Source organism: Lathyrus oleraceus, chromosome 7, assembly GCF_024323335.1.
Source record: "Lathyrus oleraceus cultivar Zhongwan6 chromosome 7, CAAS_Psat_ZW6_1.0, whole genome shotgun sequence".
Taxonomy (NCBI): Eukaryota; Viridiplantae; Streptophyta; class Magnoliopsida; order Fabales; family Fabaceae; genus Lathyrus; species Lathyrus oleraceus.
The window spans coordinates 212080309-212101084 of record NC_066585.1 but is presented as its reverse complement, the minus strand read 5'-3'; the positions used below and the strand labels follow the sequence as shown (position 1 = coordinate 212101084).

General features: G+C 34.4%; 1 protein-coding gene and 1 non-coding gene across 2 annotated transcripts; one reads left to right on the top strand and one right to left on the bottom strand.

Moving 5' to 3' along the window:
• Positions 1-16788: 16788 nt before the first annotated feature.
• On the bottom strand, positions 16789-17487 carry LOC127102983 (uncharacterized). The gene is made up of 2 exons (XM_051040288.1): positions 17326-17487; positions 16789-17186 (listed from the first exon to the last, which is right to left on the bottom strand). The coding sequence occupies exons 1-2, from the start codon at positions 17399-17401 to the stop codon at positions 16789-16791; spliced, it is 474 nt and encodes a 157-aa protein (XP_050896245.1). The 5' UTR covers positions 17402-17487.
• Positions 17488-18161: 674 nt separating this feature from the next.
• Positions 18162-18233, top strand: TRNAW-CCA (transfer RNA tryptophan (anticodon CCA)). Its single transcript has one exon. It is a non-coding gene; the product is annotated as a tRNA-Trp (tRNA).
• The last annotated feature ends 2543 nt before the right edge of the window (positions 18234-20776 follow it).

Below are 20776 nucleotides of genomic sequence, written 5' to 3'. Positions count from 1 at the left end.
ATCCAGCAACAAACAATGCATAAAATATCAACTTGAAGAACAAGGCATCAAATAAAGATAGCCACATCCAAGCTTAGCAACTTCATGATCTTCTTCAAATTTGCCTATTTAGCAGATGAATTTCATAATGCATAAGTCACGGGTTCAAAATATCAGCTTCACAATGATCATGTTGCAGATGAACTCAAATGGATCTTCAATGATGTATCAGATGAAGTTTCAAGCTACAAGCACTTGGTTACATGAAAGTTGGCATTGGCCAAGTCCTTTTCATAGGGAGTGTTGCCTAAATTCTAAGTCCAATTGTCTCAGATCAAACCAACAGTCCACACAAGATATTTTTCAGGGTTTTTGTTCTTATTATGTACATTAATGGTCAAAGACCACACAGACAAACACAATATACACAAATAAAATATATCACAAAAATATGGTCCAAATGGACAAAGTAAAAATGACATTAACATAAACAATTAGAATGGTATGAATAATGGCAAATGAATAAGACTTAAAAATAAAGTGCATCAAAAGTAAATGACTTGGAATTAAATGTTAGTTGTTAATGAGTTAGAAGTTAGTATTGCTTTTGCTTTTGTTTTAAGTCATTCTTTGGAGAACACTCAACCCACTTATCACAAGCATGGATCCTTGAACCAAGACATCTTCCAAAGGAAGGAAAAAAGGCCAAGTTTCCATACAATACCATGAAAGAGGGGAGACTTACAATCTCACTAACTAGAATGTTATGCCTTTTGTGTCAAAATTTAGTGCTATGTTAAGCAATCGTAATTGGACTTATGTAGAAGTCACAACTATTTGAGGTCGCACAATAGAATTTTAGTGTTAATACATGTTAGATACATAGTATAATGAACTATGCTCATGAAACATACCACACACAAAAAAGAATATGCAAAATGGGGGATCTAATCTCATCCATACTTATGTTGATTTTGCAATCAACTAGCCTTAGGATATTGAGATATCATAGGTCCATGACATGAATGCATAAAGAAGGGGAATGAGATGAAGAGGGAGGGGAAATGAATCACACTCAAATTGGACAAAGGAGGACTTTTACCAAATTAAGATCATTCATTCATTTTGGAAGATGGAATTTACATTCCATCAATCCCCTAAATCCAATGATCTTAACCTAACAAAGTCACATCAACTTTGACCGAGGCCCAACAACACAAGTCAAACTTACAAAGTCAATCAAAATGGCTCTACACAATTTATTTGGCATTTATTCAATTAAAAATACTAAAAATAATACATTAAATTAAATATGGTTGGTCAATTTCCTAAAACCTCATCAAAACACCAAAGAAATGGCCATGAAATTTGTCATAGGTCAAACAAGGACAATGGACCATGGAGAAAAATTTTCAGAATTTTTGGAGACATAAAAGTATTTTTAAACAATTAAAAATATTCACAAAATCAATTAAATGATGAAAAATATTAATAATGATCCAAAAAATAATTTTAATTCAGAAAATGAAAGAGGATTTTATTTAAATTTTTTGGTGAAACTCTCATATTTTTTGGATCAATATTAAAATTAATATGAATTAATGAAAATCAAAGGAATAAAAATTAAAATAAAAAAAAATAAAAAAAAACAAAAAAAAACGTGGACCACTTGATCTGCCTCATCAATTGAGGTGGCAGATCAAGTGGTTGAGCGCGCGCGTTCCATGATGCGCCTGAGTCAAACATCCACACACTTGGTAATCAACATGTACGCACGTGATTAAAACATTTTGAATCCATCTAATGGCTCTGGACCGTGCCACATCATTGCCGGAGCAAAGCGTCGGTCGTCTTCTCAGGCGACCTTGGCCGAACTGGTCCATTCATCACCACATCATAAATGAAAAAGGAGGACATGATCTGAAAGATAAAATGGTGTAGATCACGAATATCACCTCAATTTTAACTAACTCCAAATATATAGAGAGATATGTGGAGTTGAATTTTGAGGTGTGTCAACTGAGTTGCTTCGATTTGACCTCAAAGCAACTCAATCTTCTTGCCTAGATTGGTAGGACTTCAGACAACCAAGGATCCAAGAGAATGATGAGTACTAAGGGAGAATCGAAGAGAAGAAAAATCTGGAAAATTACCTTCAATATTGTGCAGAAATGGATCTCTCTTGCTTCAATTCGTGCTTGATCTTGCTTATGGAGCTTGTGGAAGTGGCTTAAGAACAATGCAAAGCTTTGGATCCTGGAGTTTTTGAATCTCCAAATAGTGAGATTCAAACTCAATTTTCAAAATGAAAGTTCTCAGATTTTCCTTTCAAATGTGAGGGTTTGAAGTGTGGAGTCAAAGCTAGCGTGTAAGGGTCTCCTGAAATGAGCACAAAGGGTCTCTGTTTATAGCAAAATGAAGTGTTATTTGCACACTTGAAAATTTGTCCAAATTTGGAAATGCAATGTGTCGCATCTCGAAAAATACGATTCCTCGCGATGGTCGCGGAAAAAAATTATGTTCGAACAGAGTCGCCACCGAACTTTATTTATCCCAATGAAGGAATAGGAAAATATCGATAAAACCTTTAGGAAATGGAACAATGTTCGTCGCAACCATATTCGGGTTCGGCAGTGGATTACGTAAGGGGAAGGTATTATCACCCCTTACGTCCGTTGTACTCAACGGGAACCTTTTAGTTCTAATTTGCGTTTCGAGTGTTAACTTATGTTTGTTTGTTATCTTTGGGTTATAAAATATTAAAAATAGAAGTGGATGAGAACCTCAGAAAGGGAAAGGGGAGGTTTTTTATTAGTGTGCTCGCCAAGATCTCGCAATCTCATGCCTACGTATCCTTATGGTGCAATAAGGAAGTCAGAGCATTCGTAGTTCGGGGAACTACGGTTGGTTGGTGTCTTTTAGTGAACAACTATTTAGATCGCGTTCTAAAGGCTAAACGCTGACTTGTCTACTCTCGGCGGAGGCTTAAGCATTGGTTTGTTATGCGCATTAGAAAGGATTAACAGTGTTCTTTTTGAAAAGGGTTTTGATCACACGAGGGTGACAAGTTGGATTAACATGTTGGATGTTTTGTTTGACTGGTTGTGTTGAGATATTTTGGTTGGATGACGATTACTCGGATATTCGAGTAAGACAACTCATATTCTAACAGTCGGGAAAGGGAGTAGAAGACTCTAGACCACTTTCTTTTTCATCCTTAATTACAGAAAGGATTTGATAATAATTAAGGTATTTTAAATGGATGACGAATACTCGGATAATCGAGTAAGACAACTCGTACCCTAATAATCGGGAAAAGGAATAGAAAACTTTAGACCACTTTCTTTTTCATCTAAGTGATTATAAAAATAAGTTTATGTATGGTCGATGTATTTTTAGAATAAATGACAAGTGCTCGAATGACTGAGTAAGACAACTCATATCCAAGCATTTGAGAAGAGGAATTAAAAACTCAAGACCGTCTCCCTTTTCGTACAGTTTATTATGAAAGTGATTTGACTTACAGTATGAGTTAGCAGAAAAATGACAATAGTTCGACTGACCGAGTAAGAGAACTCGTATTCAAACAATTGAGGAGAGAAGTTGAAAACTCAAAGTCATCTCCCTTTTCATTTAGCTTATTATGAAAATAATTTTAATCGGGTTTAGAAGTTTGTAGAGGAACGACAAGTATTTGACTAACCAAGTAAGAGAACTTGTATTCAAATAGTCGTGGAAAAAAATTGAAGACTCAAAGTTATCTCCCTTTTAGTTTCTTGTTATAAAAGGATTTGATTTGTTTGTGCTTAAATGGATTAGAAATGACGACTATCTCACTATCCGAGTAAGAAAACTCGTATTCAAATAATCGAGGAGAGGAGTTGAAAACTCAAAACCATCCCCCTTTTCATTTTCAAATGAAGTGTTGTTTAGATGTGACTAAGTATTTTAATTTAACTTTCGATGTCGGATCGAGGTTTTAAAATTTGCATTCTTGTGAATGAATTGGATTTTATTTAGTGAATCAATCATCTACTCGATTAAAATCGAATATGTCTCATTGTAAGAAAGCCCAAGAGTAAGCCATGTGAGGTTGATGGCGATACTTTTACAAGCGATCGACTTACAAAGGTGTTTTGAAAATGGGCTCGACTTTGAATCGAGAAGCATGTGATTTGAAATCGGCTAGGATTATTTTAAAATCGATGAAAGCAACGTGATTTTGTCACAATTATAACATATCATTTCGTGTACACTCAAGGTTCAATATAAACAAATAGATAAAGAGTAATCATGCACATACACTCCTTAAGATAAATAAACATCTAAATTATGAAGGTCATTTGTGATTTTATAGTCAATTAATTAATTGGATGCTTAACTAATTATTTTATTTTAATTAAATGATAATTAGTAATAAAAAAAATGAATATAACCAAATAATTAAATATTAATAATGATAACAACCATATAATTGTGTATTTACTTTAAAAAAGAAATAATAATAATAAAAATAGTAATAATTACATATTTAATATATATATATATATATATATATATATATATATATATATATATATATATATATATATATATATATATAATAATAATAATAATAATAATAATAACAATAGTATAATTTTAACTTTTTACAAAAAAGGAACAAAATAAATTAACCAAAGTAGTGGCACACAATTCTCATAAAAAAATAATTACTTATATTTAACTAATAAATGATGATAATGATAGTAAACCTAATTAATTAATTAAATAGTAGTAAATTATATAATTGATATTAGATGATTATAATAAAAAAGTTTTAATTAATAAATAAAATCATGTTTAAATCAAATATCCAACAATTAATCATATCCTAATAAAAAGAAATAAGGGAACTATATCAAAAACAGATGGGCCATGAAGACATCTGAAGCCCATTAGGGCACAAGACAGCAATAAAGGAGAAAGGAAAATAGGGTGGGCCGAAACCCTAAAGGCCCAAGTGGGCGCCTTCCAACTCAGTCCAGCTGAAACCCTAAGTTGGATTTCAACCAAGTCTTTCCCACTTAGGGGAATTCGTTGAGAACAGAAGAGGCAGTCTCTTCCCATTCCCAATGGTCACGTGAAAAAAGGAAATTAATTAAGTGAAACATGGGAACTTGCATCGATTTTGGACAGAGTGAGGGTAAATGCACAAACCTTTCAAAAACCAAAACCAAGTTCCTAAACCTCCTTTCTCTCATTCTTACGGATTCATGGCAAGCAACAATGAAAACAACATGCAAACCACAATCAATCGAAGAAACAACCTCAAAAGCGCATAAAGTATGTGAAATCAGAGAAAGCCTACCAAATCAGAAGTTCTGAAAATTTCCGGGTTGGCGAGGTCTTTCGAATTCCGGCAAGGGTTTTCAAGCGATTCTTCAATGAGGTAAGTTAGATCTCCTTTTGATGGTTTGTTGTTTTTTTTTGGAAATGCTCTGTGGGATGTTCTTGGCGAAAATGGGTTTTGATCCACTTTCTGGGATTTCCAGAAATTTCTCTGTTTAAAGTTTTTATTTTTTTTCGAAATCTTGCTGTTATGTGAAAAAGGATTGCTCTGTTCTCGTGTTTTTGTTTAGGTTTTTTTTGAGAAAATCTTTTGCTCTGTTGTTGCTGTTCTGGTTTCTCATCCCTATTTATGAAGAAATTTTTACGTTTTTAAAAACTCCTTCCTCTTTTTGATTTTTTCATCCCAGATTATGTGGGATTTGATTCGTCTTTGGATTTGTTCTGTTTAAAGTTATTATTGCAATGCCTTTTTGGATGTTCAAGTTAACATGCTGGGTAAAGTTTCAAACTGAGTAATTTGTTTAGTTATTTTTCAGTTTTCTGAGTGCTTTTGAAAAGTGCTTTTAAAATAAGCTATTTTCTCTTTGCAGGTCACATGTTTGAAGAGACTTTGATGGAATGGAAAAGTGGCTGCTCCAAGCTTCAAGACAACATGTTTTTGCGCCTAGGTCCAAAGGAGTGTTTAACCAGTCCATTGATTTTGGTCTTGGTCATTAGAATTAGGAACCTGTTTTTGCAGCAAATTCCACTTAGTCAAAAAATGTAATCATTTAGTTTAATAAAAAAATTTAAAAACAAAATGTATTTGGATTATTTGGAACTTATTGAATTAAATTTTAATTATGTAATTACCTTTTAAGCTTTTCAAAATTTAACTCAATAGTTATTTATGCTAATCAATTTCAACTTTTAAAAACAACATATTTCTAACTTAAGTATAATGACTTAATTTTAAAAACAACATATTTCTAACTTAAGTATAATGACTTAATTTTAAAAACAACATATTTCTAACTTAAGTATAATGACTTAATTTTAAAAACAACATATTTCTAACTTAAGTATAATGACTTAATTTTAAAAACAACATATTTCTAACTTAAGTATAATGACTTAATCTAAAAAATAACATATTTCTAACTTAAGTATAATGACTTAATTTTAAAAACAACATATTTCTAACTTAAGTATAATGACTTAATTTTAAAAACAACATATTTCTAACTTAAGTATAATGACTTAATCTAAAAAATAACATAGTTCTAACTTAGGTACAAAGAAACTAAGTATAGAGATTTAATTTAAAAACAACACAATTCTATTTTAAATACAAAAATCTAAATATGAGACTTTTAATTTAAAAACAACACAATTCTATTTTAAATACAAAAATCTAAATATGGGACCTTTTAATTTAAAAAACAACACAATTCTATTTTAAATACAAAAATCTAAATATGGAACTTTTAATTTAAAAAAAAACAACACAATTCTATTTTAAATACAAAAATCTAAATATGGAACTTTTAATTTAAAAAACAACACATATTCTAATCTAAACACAAAAATCTAAATATGGGACTTTTAATTTAAAAAACAACACATACATGTTTCTAAAAAATGCAAATTTAATTTGGGAACCCATGAAGAACTTCGAACTTGGTATAAATATTTGGGATGTGTAAATGGACTAGCAAGTAGTGATCATAGAAATAATAACATGACTCTTAATACTTACTAATAAAAAATAGGTTTTTGGATTAGTAATGTAAAAAAATTCAAACCACATTTTAGATTATGAACACACTTATGCAAATGGGCCTTTGAAACAAAAAGATCTCATGGGTAAACCACAAATGACCAGACAAAATTGGGGTATGACAGCTGCCCCTATTTAATTACCTCAAACCGGTAAGTGATAATGACAGCAGTCTTTACGCATTCACGGTGGGAGATAATTAAATACAAGAAGACCCAAATTTTGTCCTAGGCAATGAAAGGAAGAAAATACAGGAAGAAAATGCGGTGAGAAATGGCAAACGACATCATCCCACAGTAAAATGGAATAGTCAAGACTTTCTAGGAGTCGTCAGAACAGTATCTTGGACGTCACAGTCGAGATATGTTAGCAATGGAATGGCATCCCTAGCTAAAACTCAAGATTTTTCAAGATGCTAGAGCAGTATAAAGAAAATCTGGCATGAGACTCTTCATATCGATGAAGCAGCATCTCAACAGTAAAAATGAGATTCTCTATATCAAGTCGAAACAACATCTTATATGATAGAATTAAAATATTCCAGCAAGGGAAAAATACTTTAATTGGATCTAAGACTCTCCGAGGATATTAGAGCAGTATCTCTAAAAGAAATCTGAAATGAGACTCTTCATATTGATGAAGCAGCGTCTCAAACACTAAAAATGAGATTCTCTATATCGGGTCGAAACTTCATCTTATATGATAGAATTAAGATATTCCGAACGAGGGAATGATACCTTAATTGAATCTAAGACTTTCCGAGGATATTAGAGCAGTATCTCTAAAAAAATCTGAAATGAGACTCTTCACATTGATGAAGCAGCGTCTCAAACAGTAAAAATGAGATTCTATGTATCGGGTCGAAACAACATCTTATATGATAGAATTAAGATATTCCGAACGAGGGAATGATACCTTAATTGAATCTAAGACTTTCCGAGGATATTAGAGCAGTATCTCTAAAAAAAATTGAAATGAGACTCTTCACATTGATGAAGCAGCATCTCAAATAGTAAAAATGAGATTCTCTGTATCGAGTCGAAACAACATCTTATATGATAGAATTAAAATATTCCAGCAAGGGAAAAATACTTTAACTGAATCTAAGACTCTCCGAGGATACTAGAGCGGTATCTCTAATAGAAATCTGAAATGAGACTCTTCAGATTGATGAAGCAGCGTCTCAAACAGTAAAAATGAGATTCTCTGTATCGGGTCGAAATAGCATCTTATATGATAGAATTAAGATATTTCGAACGAGGGAAAATACTTTAATTGAATCTAAGACTCTCCGAGGATACTTAGAGCAGCATCTCTAAAAAAATCTGAAATGAGACTCTTCATATTGATGAAGCAACATCTCAAACAGTAAAAATGAGATTCTCTGTATCGAGTCGAAACAACATCTTATATGATAGAATTAAAATATTCCAGCAAGAGAAAAATACTTTAATTGAATCTAAGATTCTCCGAGGATACTTAGAGCAGTATCTCAAACAGAGAAATGAGATTCTTCAGATAAATGAAGCAGTATCTCGAATATTCGTCTGTTGGGGGATTTTTTTTGAAAAGACTCCTTTTGGGAGATTTACTAGAAATGCTCTGCAGGGGAAAAGCTCATAAGAGACTTTTTAGGGTAACCTCTGCTTGGGGAGCAATGACTGTAAATAAAAATGTTGGGAATATCATTATTTAAAAAGTTGAAAAATGATTTGCTGAAAAATAACCCTACGAGCCTATGTAGGGTAATAACTTTATTTGGAAATGAGAAATGTCCAAGATACACATGAATGACCTTGGATCCTGATATTTTACTTTTGATTTTTATATGATGTTCCACTTTAGGTGGGAATACCATGCATGGGATGATGCATGAGATGCATGCAAGTATGCAATTGCTGGGGATATTTAGTTGTGCATGTAGGAATGCGAATGATTTTTATTTTGTTGAAGTTCCCATTTTGTGGGAGTGTTATGCAAGAGTATGTTGATGATTGATAGGACTGTGTTTTTTTGAATTTTCTGTTTGGTAGGAAAATCATGTATTGATGATTCGTGTGATGCATGTGGGAATGCAACTAGGTAATTGGATGTTTTTGTAGGGTTTAATTCTTGATTGCCAATGAAGTTGGACTTTAAATGGGAACTGCCAGATGAGAACTGGTGAAGGAGATTGAACTGCCAGATGAGGACAACACTTGAAGGGTATGTTACCAGACGCGAACTGGTGAAAATAATTGAAATGTCAGACGGGACTGAATTTGTTTTTGTTTGTCAGACGGGAACTGACTTTTTTAAAATAGGCTACCAGACGAGAATTGGTGAAAATAATTGACTACCAGACGAGAACTGGTATTGAAATAAGTGACCTACCAGACGAGAACTGGTATTAAGAGATAATTTACCAGACGAGAAATGGTATTTGGAAAATGATTTGTCATGCAAGAACTGATTTTTGATATAGTTTGCCAGACGAGAACTGGAATTTGGAAATAAATCGCTAGACGAGAACTGGACTTTGGAAATAAATTTCCAAACGGGAACTGGGCTTTGAGATGAATCGCCAGACGGGAACTGGGTTTTGAAATAAATTACCAGACGAGAATTGGGTTTTGAAATAAATTGCTAGACGGGAACTGGGCTTTTGAAAAAGGTTGCCATACGAGAACTAGGCTTTGAAATAAATTATCAGACGGGAACTCGACTTTGAAATAAATTTCCAAGCGAGAACTGGACTTTGTAATAAATTTCCAGACGGGAACTAGGCTTTGAAATGATTTGCCAGATGAGAACTGGACTTTGAAAAGGTTTGCCAGACGGGAACTGGGCTTTGAAATAAATTACCAAACGAGAATTGGACTTTGAATTGCCAAGCGATGTTGGGCTTTGATGTCAGATTTTGTGTTTCAAGGCTTTTTGATGTCAGGTTCATGTTATGGGGGGTTATGCCTGATAAATGATATGATATGCATGGCTTTATGCTAGAGCAAAGCGACATGACTAATGCATGATGATGATTTATGTAATGATTGGAAGGTTCCCAAAATGCCCCTGTGTGGGTATTGGAAGATAAGGTTTTTTTTGCAGAAAGGCTTTTGTCTGTCAAAGGGTTATTGGATGGGGGTGATAGCATGATTCCCCGACACTCATCTTGAACTCTGCAGTTGACTAGCGGAAAAAACTTTTGCTTGAACTGCTTTCAAACATGGAGAGGACTCGCTCTTGTATGGCTCATCTTGCCCCAATGTGATGGGTCTATGCAAAATGTTTACCTTGAAAGGATTTTGAAAGCAATTGTACCATAATTTGGAGATGTATTGCCCCAAAATTTTGATCCATGAAAGGATTTGTCCTTGGTTAACCAACTCTTGGAGTGGTTGACTTTCTGTGCTCTTGAGGTAGCTTGCCCCAGTATGAGTGTTAAAGCGACTTAACTCACCCTAACTAAACATTGAAGGGGTCTGCCCCTGGCCAACAGAATCTCTAGGTGATTTGCCCCTAGTTAATAGAGTCATGAGATGATTTGCTATGGCTCAACTGATTCCTAAAATGATTTGCACATTTATTAACAGATGTTGGAGACTGTTTAAGACTGACCAATTCTTGGAGCAATTTTCCTATGATCAACTTGATGTTTTGGGCGGCATGCACCTGATTCGTGGGTTATGAGGTAGTCTTAATTCTGGTGAATGGTCAAGTTCCACTGGTTGCTCTTTGTTGAAATTTCCTTGATGTCAAGTACTGAATTGCAATTAAAATTGTTCACTCATAAATGGTAATTTTAATGCGATATTCATGCAAATTTTGAAAAAATCATTTATTGGAATGATGTGATAGTGTGTGACGAGTGGACCATGAGTCCATATGTAATGCTGATTTAGCAATTTAAAGTGTGAAAGACACAGCGAGAATAATGACATTGATGTTGAATATTAGCAAACCTTTAGGAGTCAGTTTACGCAACTTTGTTGTAATATGCTTTCGGAAATAGCCCTACCTCAATTAGGTCTTTTGAGGGTTGTAACGTGGCTTGGTTCATGGTTATTGAAACAAAAGGATATAAGGCTCGAAGTTTATTTTAACCCACACCTTCTTCATGATGATCTCCAATCCTACGTTCAATTAATTCGACACACACTTACTCTTACAAGATTTCAGCAGTGTAAGATCTTTTTGAAATGACATACACTTCATTTTGCTCTTCATGGATATTGGTGACCCTTTGATTCTTGATATGGTGGTCACTAAATCTTGTTTTTATTTTGTTGAGGTTTTTGTGACCTCCTTTGGTTTATTTATTTTTTTGATCCCTAACTTTTGCATGGACTGCTTTTTGAAGCTTTAGTCCACCGGGATTGCCCCGGTTTTTGCCTAAGTCTCCTTTTGGGGTATCGACTTAGCGGGCTTTTCTTTGATTCTATTTTTGATAGGTTGTGACTGCCAAGTCAATGGTCATTGAAGAACAAACGCCATAACTTTCAGATTTTGCATGGTTCCTTCTACACTTCAGGATGTGTGCGAAGAATATCATGTGGTTGATCCTCAGACGGGATGTTTCATCTTGAAATTTGAATGCGTAGTCAAATTAACTGAACACTACCCTTCCCCAGGTTTAATGTAAGGTTTTTTAGATCCGAAAGAAACTCCTACTTCTAGCCTCGAAGTGGTTGACTAGGGATTAACTCCTTATCTCTCCAGTGTTTGGGGATTTGAAACAATGCTTGTACATCATCAGTAGGATTTTATCCGAAAGCATACAGTCAGCAATTATGGGTATCTTGTTTTCGTCATCCTCCCTAAAATATTTTCTAAAAAAAATTTATGATAAAGAAAAGTGAATGGGAGAAACACTGATGTATTTTTTTGTTTTTGATCTAAGATAAGAAAAATGAGCGAATGCGAGAAAATTAATTCAAAATATGCATCATTACTTCATCAATATTACCATTAAAAACAACAATGTTTAAACACAAGCAACTTTTAACAACAAAGAAACTACAAATGCAAAAATAGAAACAAATCATTCCAACGATTGCCAGTGTTGAGGATGTCTTCCTGTCTGAATTACTGGCATCAGGAGATACTCTATGAAATCTTTGAACTCATGCTAACAAGAGGTTAACATGCACCAATAGGCTTCCTTCTGAAAAGGATATATACCTTTTGTCAATCAATTGTTTCACTTTAGCCTTGAAAGCATTGCAGTCTTCAGTTGAATGCCCTATTGTTCCGGCATGATATCCACATTGCACATCAGGATCATATCCAGGTGGGTATGGTTTTGACAATGGCTTGAGAGGCTTGGGCTCCACCAGTGAGCTTTGAATCAGATATGGAAGAAGTTGATTGTATGGCATAGGAATTGGATCGAGAGGAGCATTCCTTCTTTCCAGATTATTTCGAGGCATATGCTGGTTCAGATGCTGATTCTGATATCCTTGACCACGAGGTCTTTGATTTGTATAAGGAACAGTCCATGGTTGCTTCAATGGTGCTCTAGGCCTTGTCGGTCGCCTATAAGGATAATGTGGTGTTGGAAATGGTGATTGCTGAGAAGGTGAAGAACCATAAGGTCTGGCTGGTGCATCGTGAGAATACCCAACATCTGCCATGACTGCATTTATTTCATTATCCTCTTCCTTTTGGGAATCATTGAGGGATTCTGTCTCGCTAGCTTGGTGGCTCGAGGCACCTTGGATTCTTCCACTTTTTAGGGTACTCTCGACGCGTTCTCCAATTGTCACTAAGTGAGCGAAATCTGATGCTGCGCTGCTAATCATCCTTTCGAAGTACGGACTTTGCAGGGTGTCCCTGAATAATTCCATTAATTCTTTGTCTAAGAGTGGTGGCTCAACGCAAGCCGCTAACTCTCTCCATCTTTGGGCATACCCTCTGAAGGATTCGTTGTCTTCCTGAGATAAGGCTCTTAGCTGCATGCGGTCGGGAGCTATGTCCACATTATATCTATATTGCTTCAAGAATGCGTTAGCTAGGTCCAACCATGATTGAACATGATTCCTTTCTAACTTCATGTACCAACTTAATGATGCCCCAGTCAAACTGTCCTGGAAATAGTGAATCATTAGCTTATCATCATGGGCATGAGAGGTCATTTTTCGGCAAAACATCACCAAATGGTGCTTTGGACAACTATCCCCTTTGTACTTCTCAAATTCTGGTACTTTGAATTTTAGGGGTATAACCAAGTCAGATACCAAACACATGTCTAAGGCATTCAGTCCAACAATATCTTTTCCTTTTATGGCCTTGAGTCTTTTCTCTAGCACGCGACATCTTTTAGTAATCTCGCCATCTTGTGGTTGTTCAGTATTAACCACAAGACTTGTCCCATGGGAATTTGACACAGAGAATGCAAAGTTATGATACTCAGCAACATCGTGATATGGGGAACCCTCATCTCGAACAATATGAGGTTCCTGTACAGCAGAGTTATCAACTAGGGTTCGCATAGGCTGAGGTTGGGTAGGATCATTTACTGTAGCTAGCATAACATTCTCAACAACTTCAGTCTGCTGAATGTTGTCTTCCTTCTTTGCTAAAACTATCATAGCTTCCACAAGTTGGTCTAGCCGATTTTTCATCGAGTCAACATCTCCTCTTAATGAAATGTGATTTTGCTCCAATGGATTCATGGTTTTTCAAGAGCTACTTCAAGTCTGATATGAGTGTCGGGAATTCAACTGCGGGTTATTGACGAAGGATGGATGAGTTTTTTTGTATTTATTTTTGTGTGGAAAATGATATGAAATGTATGATGATGAATGCAAATGCAATGATATATGTATGAAGGTAGTGACATGTTTAAGATCACAGGTTCAAAGTGTTCTCAGATGGATCATCATAACGGGTAAACGACATGTATCTCTGATTAATGGAACCCCATGGGTAGGCTCTACAGTTGGTAGGTTCCCAGAGTCATGGATATTTCTTGAGGACGTCACTGCCGTGACGAAGACTCGTCAGACAATAATATCCTTAAGAAGATCTCGTCTAGGTGAGGTCTTTGTATTATCCAAACAAGGAAAACTCCATGAGGATTTTACTACACGACTCTCGAGTCCAGGGTTCTAACAAGGTTCTCAGAGTCATAGATCGAGGTTGGAAATATTACTGTAAGATAGTAATACGTCCAAGGGATCTCATCTGATTGGGGCTTTCGTATTAACCCAATAAGTCTGGGACTTTTCAGGTAGATACTACATAACCACCGGATATAATGGGTTAAAAGGTCCCTAGAGTAATTGATCCAACTTGAGAATACTATCATCGTGACGAAGACTCATCGGGCAATAATATCTCAAGAGAATCTCCTCTAGGCGGGGTCTTCGTTTCTTCCCAACAAGGAAGACTCCTTGTGGGTGCCCACTACGCGACCACCAACTTAATCTTATGGTTTTTCTTAGACTCGGGTAGAGAGTCTATCTCCCAAAGTATCACCGATCAGAGAACCCCAATAATACATAACCAATAAAACACCATACAATGATTATGACAGCATAATAATAACAGAATAAATAACAAACAAGTAAACAAAATTAACACACAATACATCAACTAAACTAAATTAGGCTTCACTCTCTTTTGCTTGGAGCTAGTCCCCAGCAGAGTCGCCATCTGTCGCATCTCGAAAAATACGATTCGTCGCGATGGTCGCGGAAAAAAATTATGTTCGAACAGAGTCACCATCGAACTTTATTTATCCCAATGAAGGAATAGGAAAATATCGATAAAACCTTTAGGAAATGGAACAATGATCGTCGCAACCATATTCGGGTTTGGGAATGGATTACGTAAGGGGAAGGTATTAGCACCCCTTACGTCCATTGTACTCAACGGGAACCTTTTAGTTCTAATTTGCGTTTCGAGTGTTAATTTATGTTTGTTTGTTATCTTTGGGTTATAAAATATTAAAAATAGAAGTGGATGAGAACCTCAGAAAGGGAAAGGGGAGGTTTTTTCACTACGCCAAAAAAGACCTATGAGAGCGCTTTTTTGGCCTTTAAAAGCGCTTAAAAGCGCTGCCGTAGGTGGCGCTGCTATAGGTTTTAGCAGCGCTTTTTGTTTACTAAAAAGCACTGCTAAAGGTTGTCAATAGAGAGCGCTTTTTAGTAAAAAGCGCTGCTAAAGGTGGTATATAGACAACCTTTAAGAGCGCTTTTTACTAAAAAGCGCTCTCTATTGACAACCTTTAGCAGCGCTTTTGAGTAAAAAGCACTCTTAAAGGTTGTCTATATACCACCTATAGCAGCGCTTTTTACTAAAAAGTGCTCTCTATTGACAACCTATAGCAGCGCTTTTTAGTAAAAAGCGCTCTATATTGACAACCTTTAGCAGCGCTTTTTGGTAAAAAGCGCTCTCTATTGACAACCTTTAGCAGCGCTTTTTACTAAAAAGCGCTGTCTTTTCCTCTAGTAAAATAACAAAACGCTGCCTTCAGTTTAAGCCTACCATTTCAACCTGTAATATTTTTTGGGAATAATCCCATAAACCTGTAAATCAAGCCTCTCTAATTCAAGCATTTGGAGTCATAATTCAAGCATTTGTAATTTTTTAAACCAACACAAGCAAACCAACACAAGAATGAACACATTTGGAGTCATAATTCAAGCAAACCAACACAAGGATAGATAGGCACTGAACACATTTGGAGTCATAATTCAAGCATTTGTAATTTTTTAAAGCAAACCAACACAAGAATGAACACATTAATCTATCCATGAAATTAAAGATATCACTAAAATTATAAAGAACTATACACAAGTCAAAACTAATATGTTATACGGCCTATTTGGAGTCATAACTAATCTGTTAAAAATATAAAGAACTATACACTTGCCAACCAGAAACCATTCTTCATCAAAGTATTCATGTTATTTTGAAACCATTATATACTAATTAATCTTTTCTCAATAAAATATTGACACAATTCCTCCTTGATTTGTTCCAACTGCAGTCTCGTGTAATGAGCACACTTGTATTCATCAAAGTACTACATAACAAAACATAATATGCATGATTTAGTTAAAAGTAATAAATAATATGAAATATTCGATAAATATTAAAACAAATCCTAAGTTATAAATCCATACCGTGATTGGAATCTCTATTTGATTCATATTAATGATTTCCCTCATAAACCTCATTACAAAGTATCCGCAATCGATACCGTTGCGCTGTAGAGGACACTACATAGAAAAATAAATAAGAATGTATAGTTATCTTTTCTTATCAAGTAGCATCACTATTATAAGCAAAATTGTGAAAATTAAAGTACCTGCACTTTTATCCACGTAATGTTGCTGGATTTAGTACGTGGTACTCGAGCTTGTCTTTGAGATCAGAACACTTTTATTGATCTAACAAAATAAAAACATATATTTAGAACAATCTCACATAAATATACACGAATATTTAGAACAGTCTCACTTACGTATCAACTAATTGCTTCATATCCGGATAATTTGTCCATTCACCATCTATCGAATTCAGAAAATATACCACTTCTTTTAAAGGATCAATAGCAAGCAACAACCAGTGACACCTATAAATTAAAACAAAAGTTTATATGGAAATTTTTTACGTAAAAGAAACAATTAAAGATTAGAATAAACTTAGAATTAAAATCTAACCCTGAATTATACGGCCAAAGATACAAGTTGTTTGTACTGCTGGCCATGAATCTCTTGACTAAGTACTCTCTACATGAATCCATTTATGCAAACTACATGGTTAAACCTAGAACTTAATGGAACCAACATATTTCCCTTAGTTGTTGAATATAACAAGATTCTTTGGGTAGGGTCGATAGACACGTTCAATGCATACTTGAGGCATGTTTTCATGTGACTCTTTAAGTTTGATCTTCCATGTTTCTTAGAGTCATGCATATACATTTTGTGGCAGTACTTACATTCAGTAATTGGGGGGTCACTATCAGGAATAAGGTTAAAGTGATCCCATACCTCAGATCTCTTTATGTTACCATTTTCATCAAGTCTTCTTTTCTTTAGGCCAGTTGGTGGAAGATTGTGTGCTGTTGTAGTTTGTTGATTTGGTTGAGAAGGATCATTGGCAATTGGTGTGTGTTGCCCACTTGCTGAAACAATGAGTATTATTAGTTATAGTTTATAATAAATTATAAACTTACAGGTATTTTGTTGAAACAATGAACATAAACTAGACTAAAAAAAGCTCCCTTTTTACACAACAATACATCATAGTTAGCATAGACTTACAGGTATTTTGCATATCTCCAATTCCTCCAGCTCCTTGCACATCTCCTGCTCCTTGCATTTTTCTATCTCCTTGCATTTCTAACAAAATACCATATATTAAAAGTTATCAGAGTATAAACCATTCTTTGTCACATTATAGGTATTCAAACTCCAACACAAGACAAACTTACTTCAGTAACTATACAAAAAAAACCATACCTTCTTCAACTCTCTTAAGAGAATTCTCAGCAGCATTGTAATGAGAAAAATAAGAATAATTAGTACTATTAAAATAATAGGGTTGTGAAACAACTGAGGAATTTGTGTTAGAACTATTGAAAACAAAAACAAAGCATGAGTTTTTAGGAACCTTAAAAGAAAATCCGACACAAAAACTGAACTCAGAAAAAACCTTTCTTCTGTGTGAATGAAATGGTTACGAGAATGAAAATATTATAATCTATTGTGAAAAATAAAAATCAAAACAAATAAGAACAAATAGGAGCACAAACCTGTTTGTAAATGAAGAATGGCGTAAACTCGTTGTGGTTAAGCGTTGAGGATGGAGGCTTACCGTCAGTGTTCAGTGAAGGAAAGGGTTTGTCATTCAGTGAGGGAGGAAAGTGAATGGTGATGATGACAGTGGTGTTGGATTTTTTAGGGTTTGATTTCAATTTGGGGGTGACGGTGGCGGTGGAAGCATTGTTACATTTTTTAGGGTTAGGTTAGGTTGGAAGAAGAAGAAACGATTTTTCTGAGAAGGGAAGAAATGAGACATGATAGCGGAAACTGATATTTAAAACATGAAAGGAAACAAATATTTATATATAAATTACCAGACGAAACGTTACATGAATGGATCCTTGGCGCAATGGTAGCGCGTTTGACTCCAGATCAGAAGGTTGCGTGTTCGATTCACGTAGGGTTCAATTTTCCTTTTAATTTTTGGACTTGCTTTCATAAGTGTGTGAGACTGAGACCTATAAGAGCGCTTTTACCTTAAAAGCGCTTTCATAAGTGTGAAACCCATGAGACCTATAAGAGCGCTTTTACCTTAAAAGCGCTTTCATAAGTGTGAAACTCATAGATGTGAGACTGAGACCTATAAGAGCGCTTTTACCTTAAAAGCGCTTTCATAAGTGGAGACCTATAAGAGCGCTTTTACCTTAAAAGCGCTTTCTTTACATAGGCGAATTTTTTTTCAAGCTATTACAGCGCTTTTTTTAAAAAGCGCTTTCTTTTTGGTGCTGCCAAAAGCACTTTTTGGCGTAGTGTTTATTAGTGTGCTCGCCAAGATCTCGCAATCTCATGCCTACGTATCCTTATGGTGCAATAAGGAACTCAGAGCATTCGTAGTTCGGGGAACTACGGTTGGTTGGTGTCTTTTAGTGAACAACTATTTAGATCGCGTTCTAAAGGCTAAACGCCGACTTGTCTACTCTCGACGGAGGCTTAAGCATTGGTTTGTTATGCGCATTAGAAAGGATTAACAGTGTTCTTTTTGAAAAGGGTTTTGATCACACGAGGGTGACAAGTTGGATTAACATGTTGGATGTTTTATTTGACCGGTTGTGTTGAGATATTTTGGTTGGATGACGATTACTCGGATATTCGAGTAAGACAACTCATATCCTAACAGTCGGGAAAGGGAGTAGAAGACTCTAGACCACTTTCTTTTTCATCCTTAATTACAGAAAGGATTTGATAATAATTAAGGTATTTTAAATGGATGACGAATACTCGGATAATCGAGTAAGACAACTCGTACCCTAATAATCGGGAAAAGGAATAGAAAACTTTAGACCACTTTCTTTTTCATCTAAGTGATTATAAAAATAAGTTTATGTATGGTCGATGTATTTTTAGAATAAATGACAAGTGCTCGAATGACTGAGTAAGACAACTCATATCCAAGCATTTGAGAAGAGGAATTGAAAACTCAAGACCATCTCCCTTTTCGTACAGTTTATTATGAAAGTGATTTGACTTACAGTATGAGTTAGCAGAAAAATGACAATAGTTCGACTGACCGAGTAAGAGAACTCGTATTCAAACAATTGAGGAGAGAAGTTGAAAACTCAAAGTCATCTCCCTTTTCATTTAGCTTATTATGAAAATAATTTTAATCGGGTTTAGAAGTTTGTAGAGGAACGACAAGTATTTGACTAACCAAGTAAGAGAACTTGTATTCAAATAGTCGTGGAAAAAAATTGAAGACTCAAAGTTATCTCCCTTTTAGTTTCTTGTTATAAAAGGATTTGATTTGTTTGTGCTTAAATGGATTAGAAATGACGACTATCTGACTAACCGAGTAAGAAAACTCGTATTCAAATAATCGAGGAGAGGAGTTGAAAACTCAAAACCATCCCCCTTTTCATTTTCAAATGAAGTGTTGTTTAGATGTGACTAAGTATTTTAATTTAACTTTCGATGTCGGATCGAGGTTTTAAAATTTGCATTCTTGTGAATGAATTGGATTTTATTTAGTGAATCAATCATCTACTCGATTAAAATCGAATATGTCTCATTGTAAGAAAGCCCAAGAGTAAGCCATGTGAGGTTGATAGCGATACTTTTACAAGCGATCGACTTACAGAGGTGTTTTGAAAATGGGCTCGACTTTGAATCGAGAAGCATGTGATTTGAAATCGGCTAGGATTATTTTAAAATCGATGAAAGCAACGTGATTTTGTCACAATTATAACATATCATTTCGTGTACACTCAAGGTTCAATATAAACAAATAGATAAAGAGTAATCATGCACATACACTCCTTAAGATAAATAAACATCTAAATTATGAAGGTCATTTGTGATTTTATAGTCAATTAATTAATTGGATGCTTAACTAATTATTTCAATTTAATTAAATGATAAGTAGTAATAATAAAATTAATATAACCAAATAATTAAATATTAATAATGATAACAACCATATAATTGTGTATTTACTTTAAAAAAGAAATAATAATAATAATAGTAATAATTACATATTTACTATATATATATATATATATATATATATATATATATATATATATATATATATATATATATATATATATATATATATATATATATATATATATAAAATAATATTAACAATAGTATAATTAATTTCGAAAATAAAATAAATAATATTAACAATAGTATAATTATAATTTTTTACAAAAAAGGAACAAAATAAATAAACCAAAGTACTGGCACACAATTCTCATAAAAAAATAATTGAAATTCTAGTTATCAGACTTTGGATGTCACACTGGTTGTTATGACATCCAATTCTGCACAGACAGGGATTATGCAGAACTTAACAGTAAGTGCAGTAAATAACACAAGTAATTGTTCACCCAGTTCAGTCCAACATGACCTACGTCTGGGGGCTACCAAGCCAGGGAGGAAATCCACTATTAGTAGTATCAATTCAAAGCTAAACTCACCCGTTTACAACTTATCACTTAATCCCTACCCT

Coding starts and splice junctions, on each gene's coding strand:
- LOC127102983 (XM_051040288.1), bottom strand. CDS start 17,401: ATGCAAGGAGATAGAAAAATGCAAGGAGCAGGAGATGTGCAAGGAGCT. Junction 17,187..17,325: donor TGGAGATATGCAAAATACCT/GTAAGTCTATGC, acceptor TCATTGTTTCAG/CAAGTGGGCAACACACACCA.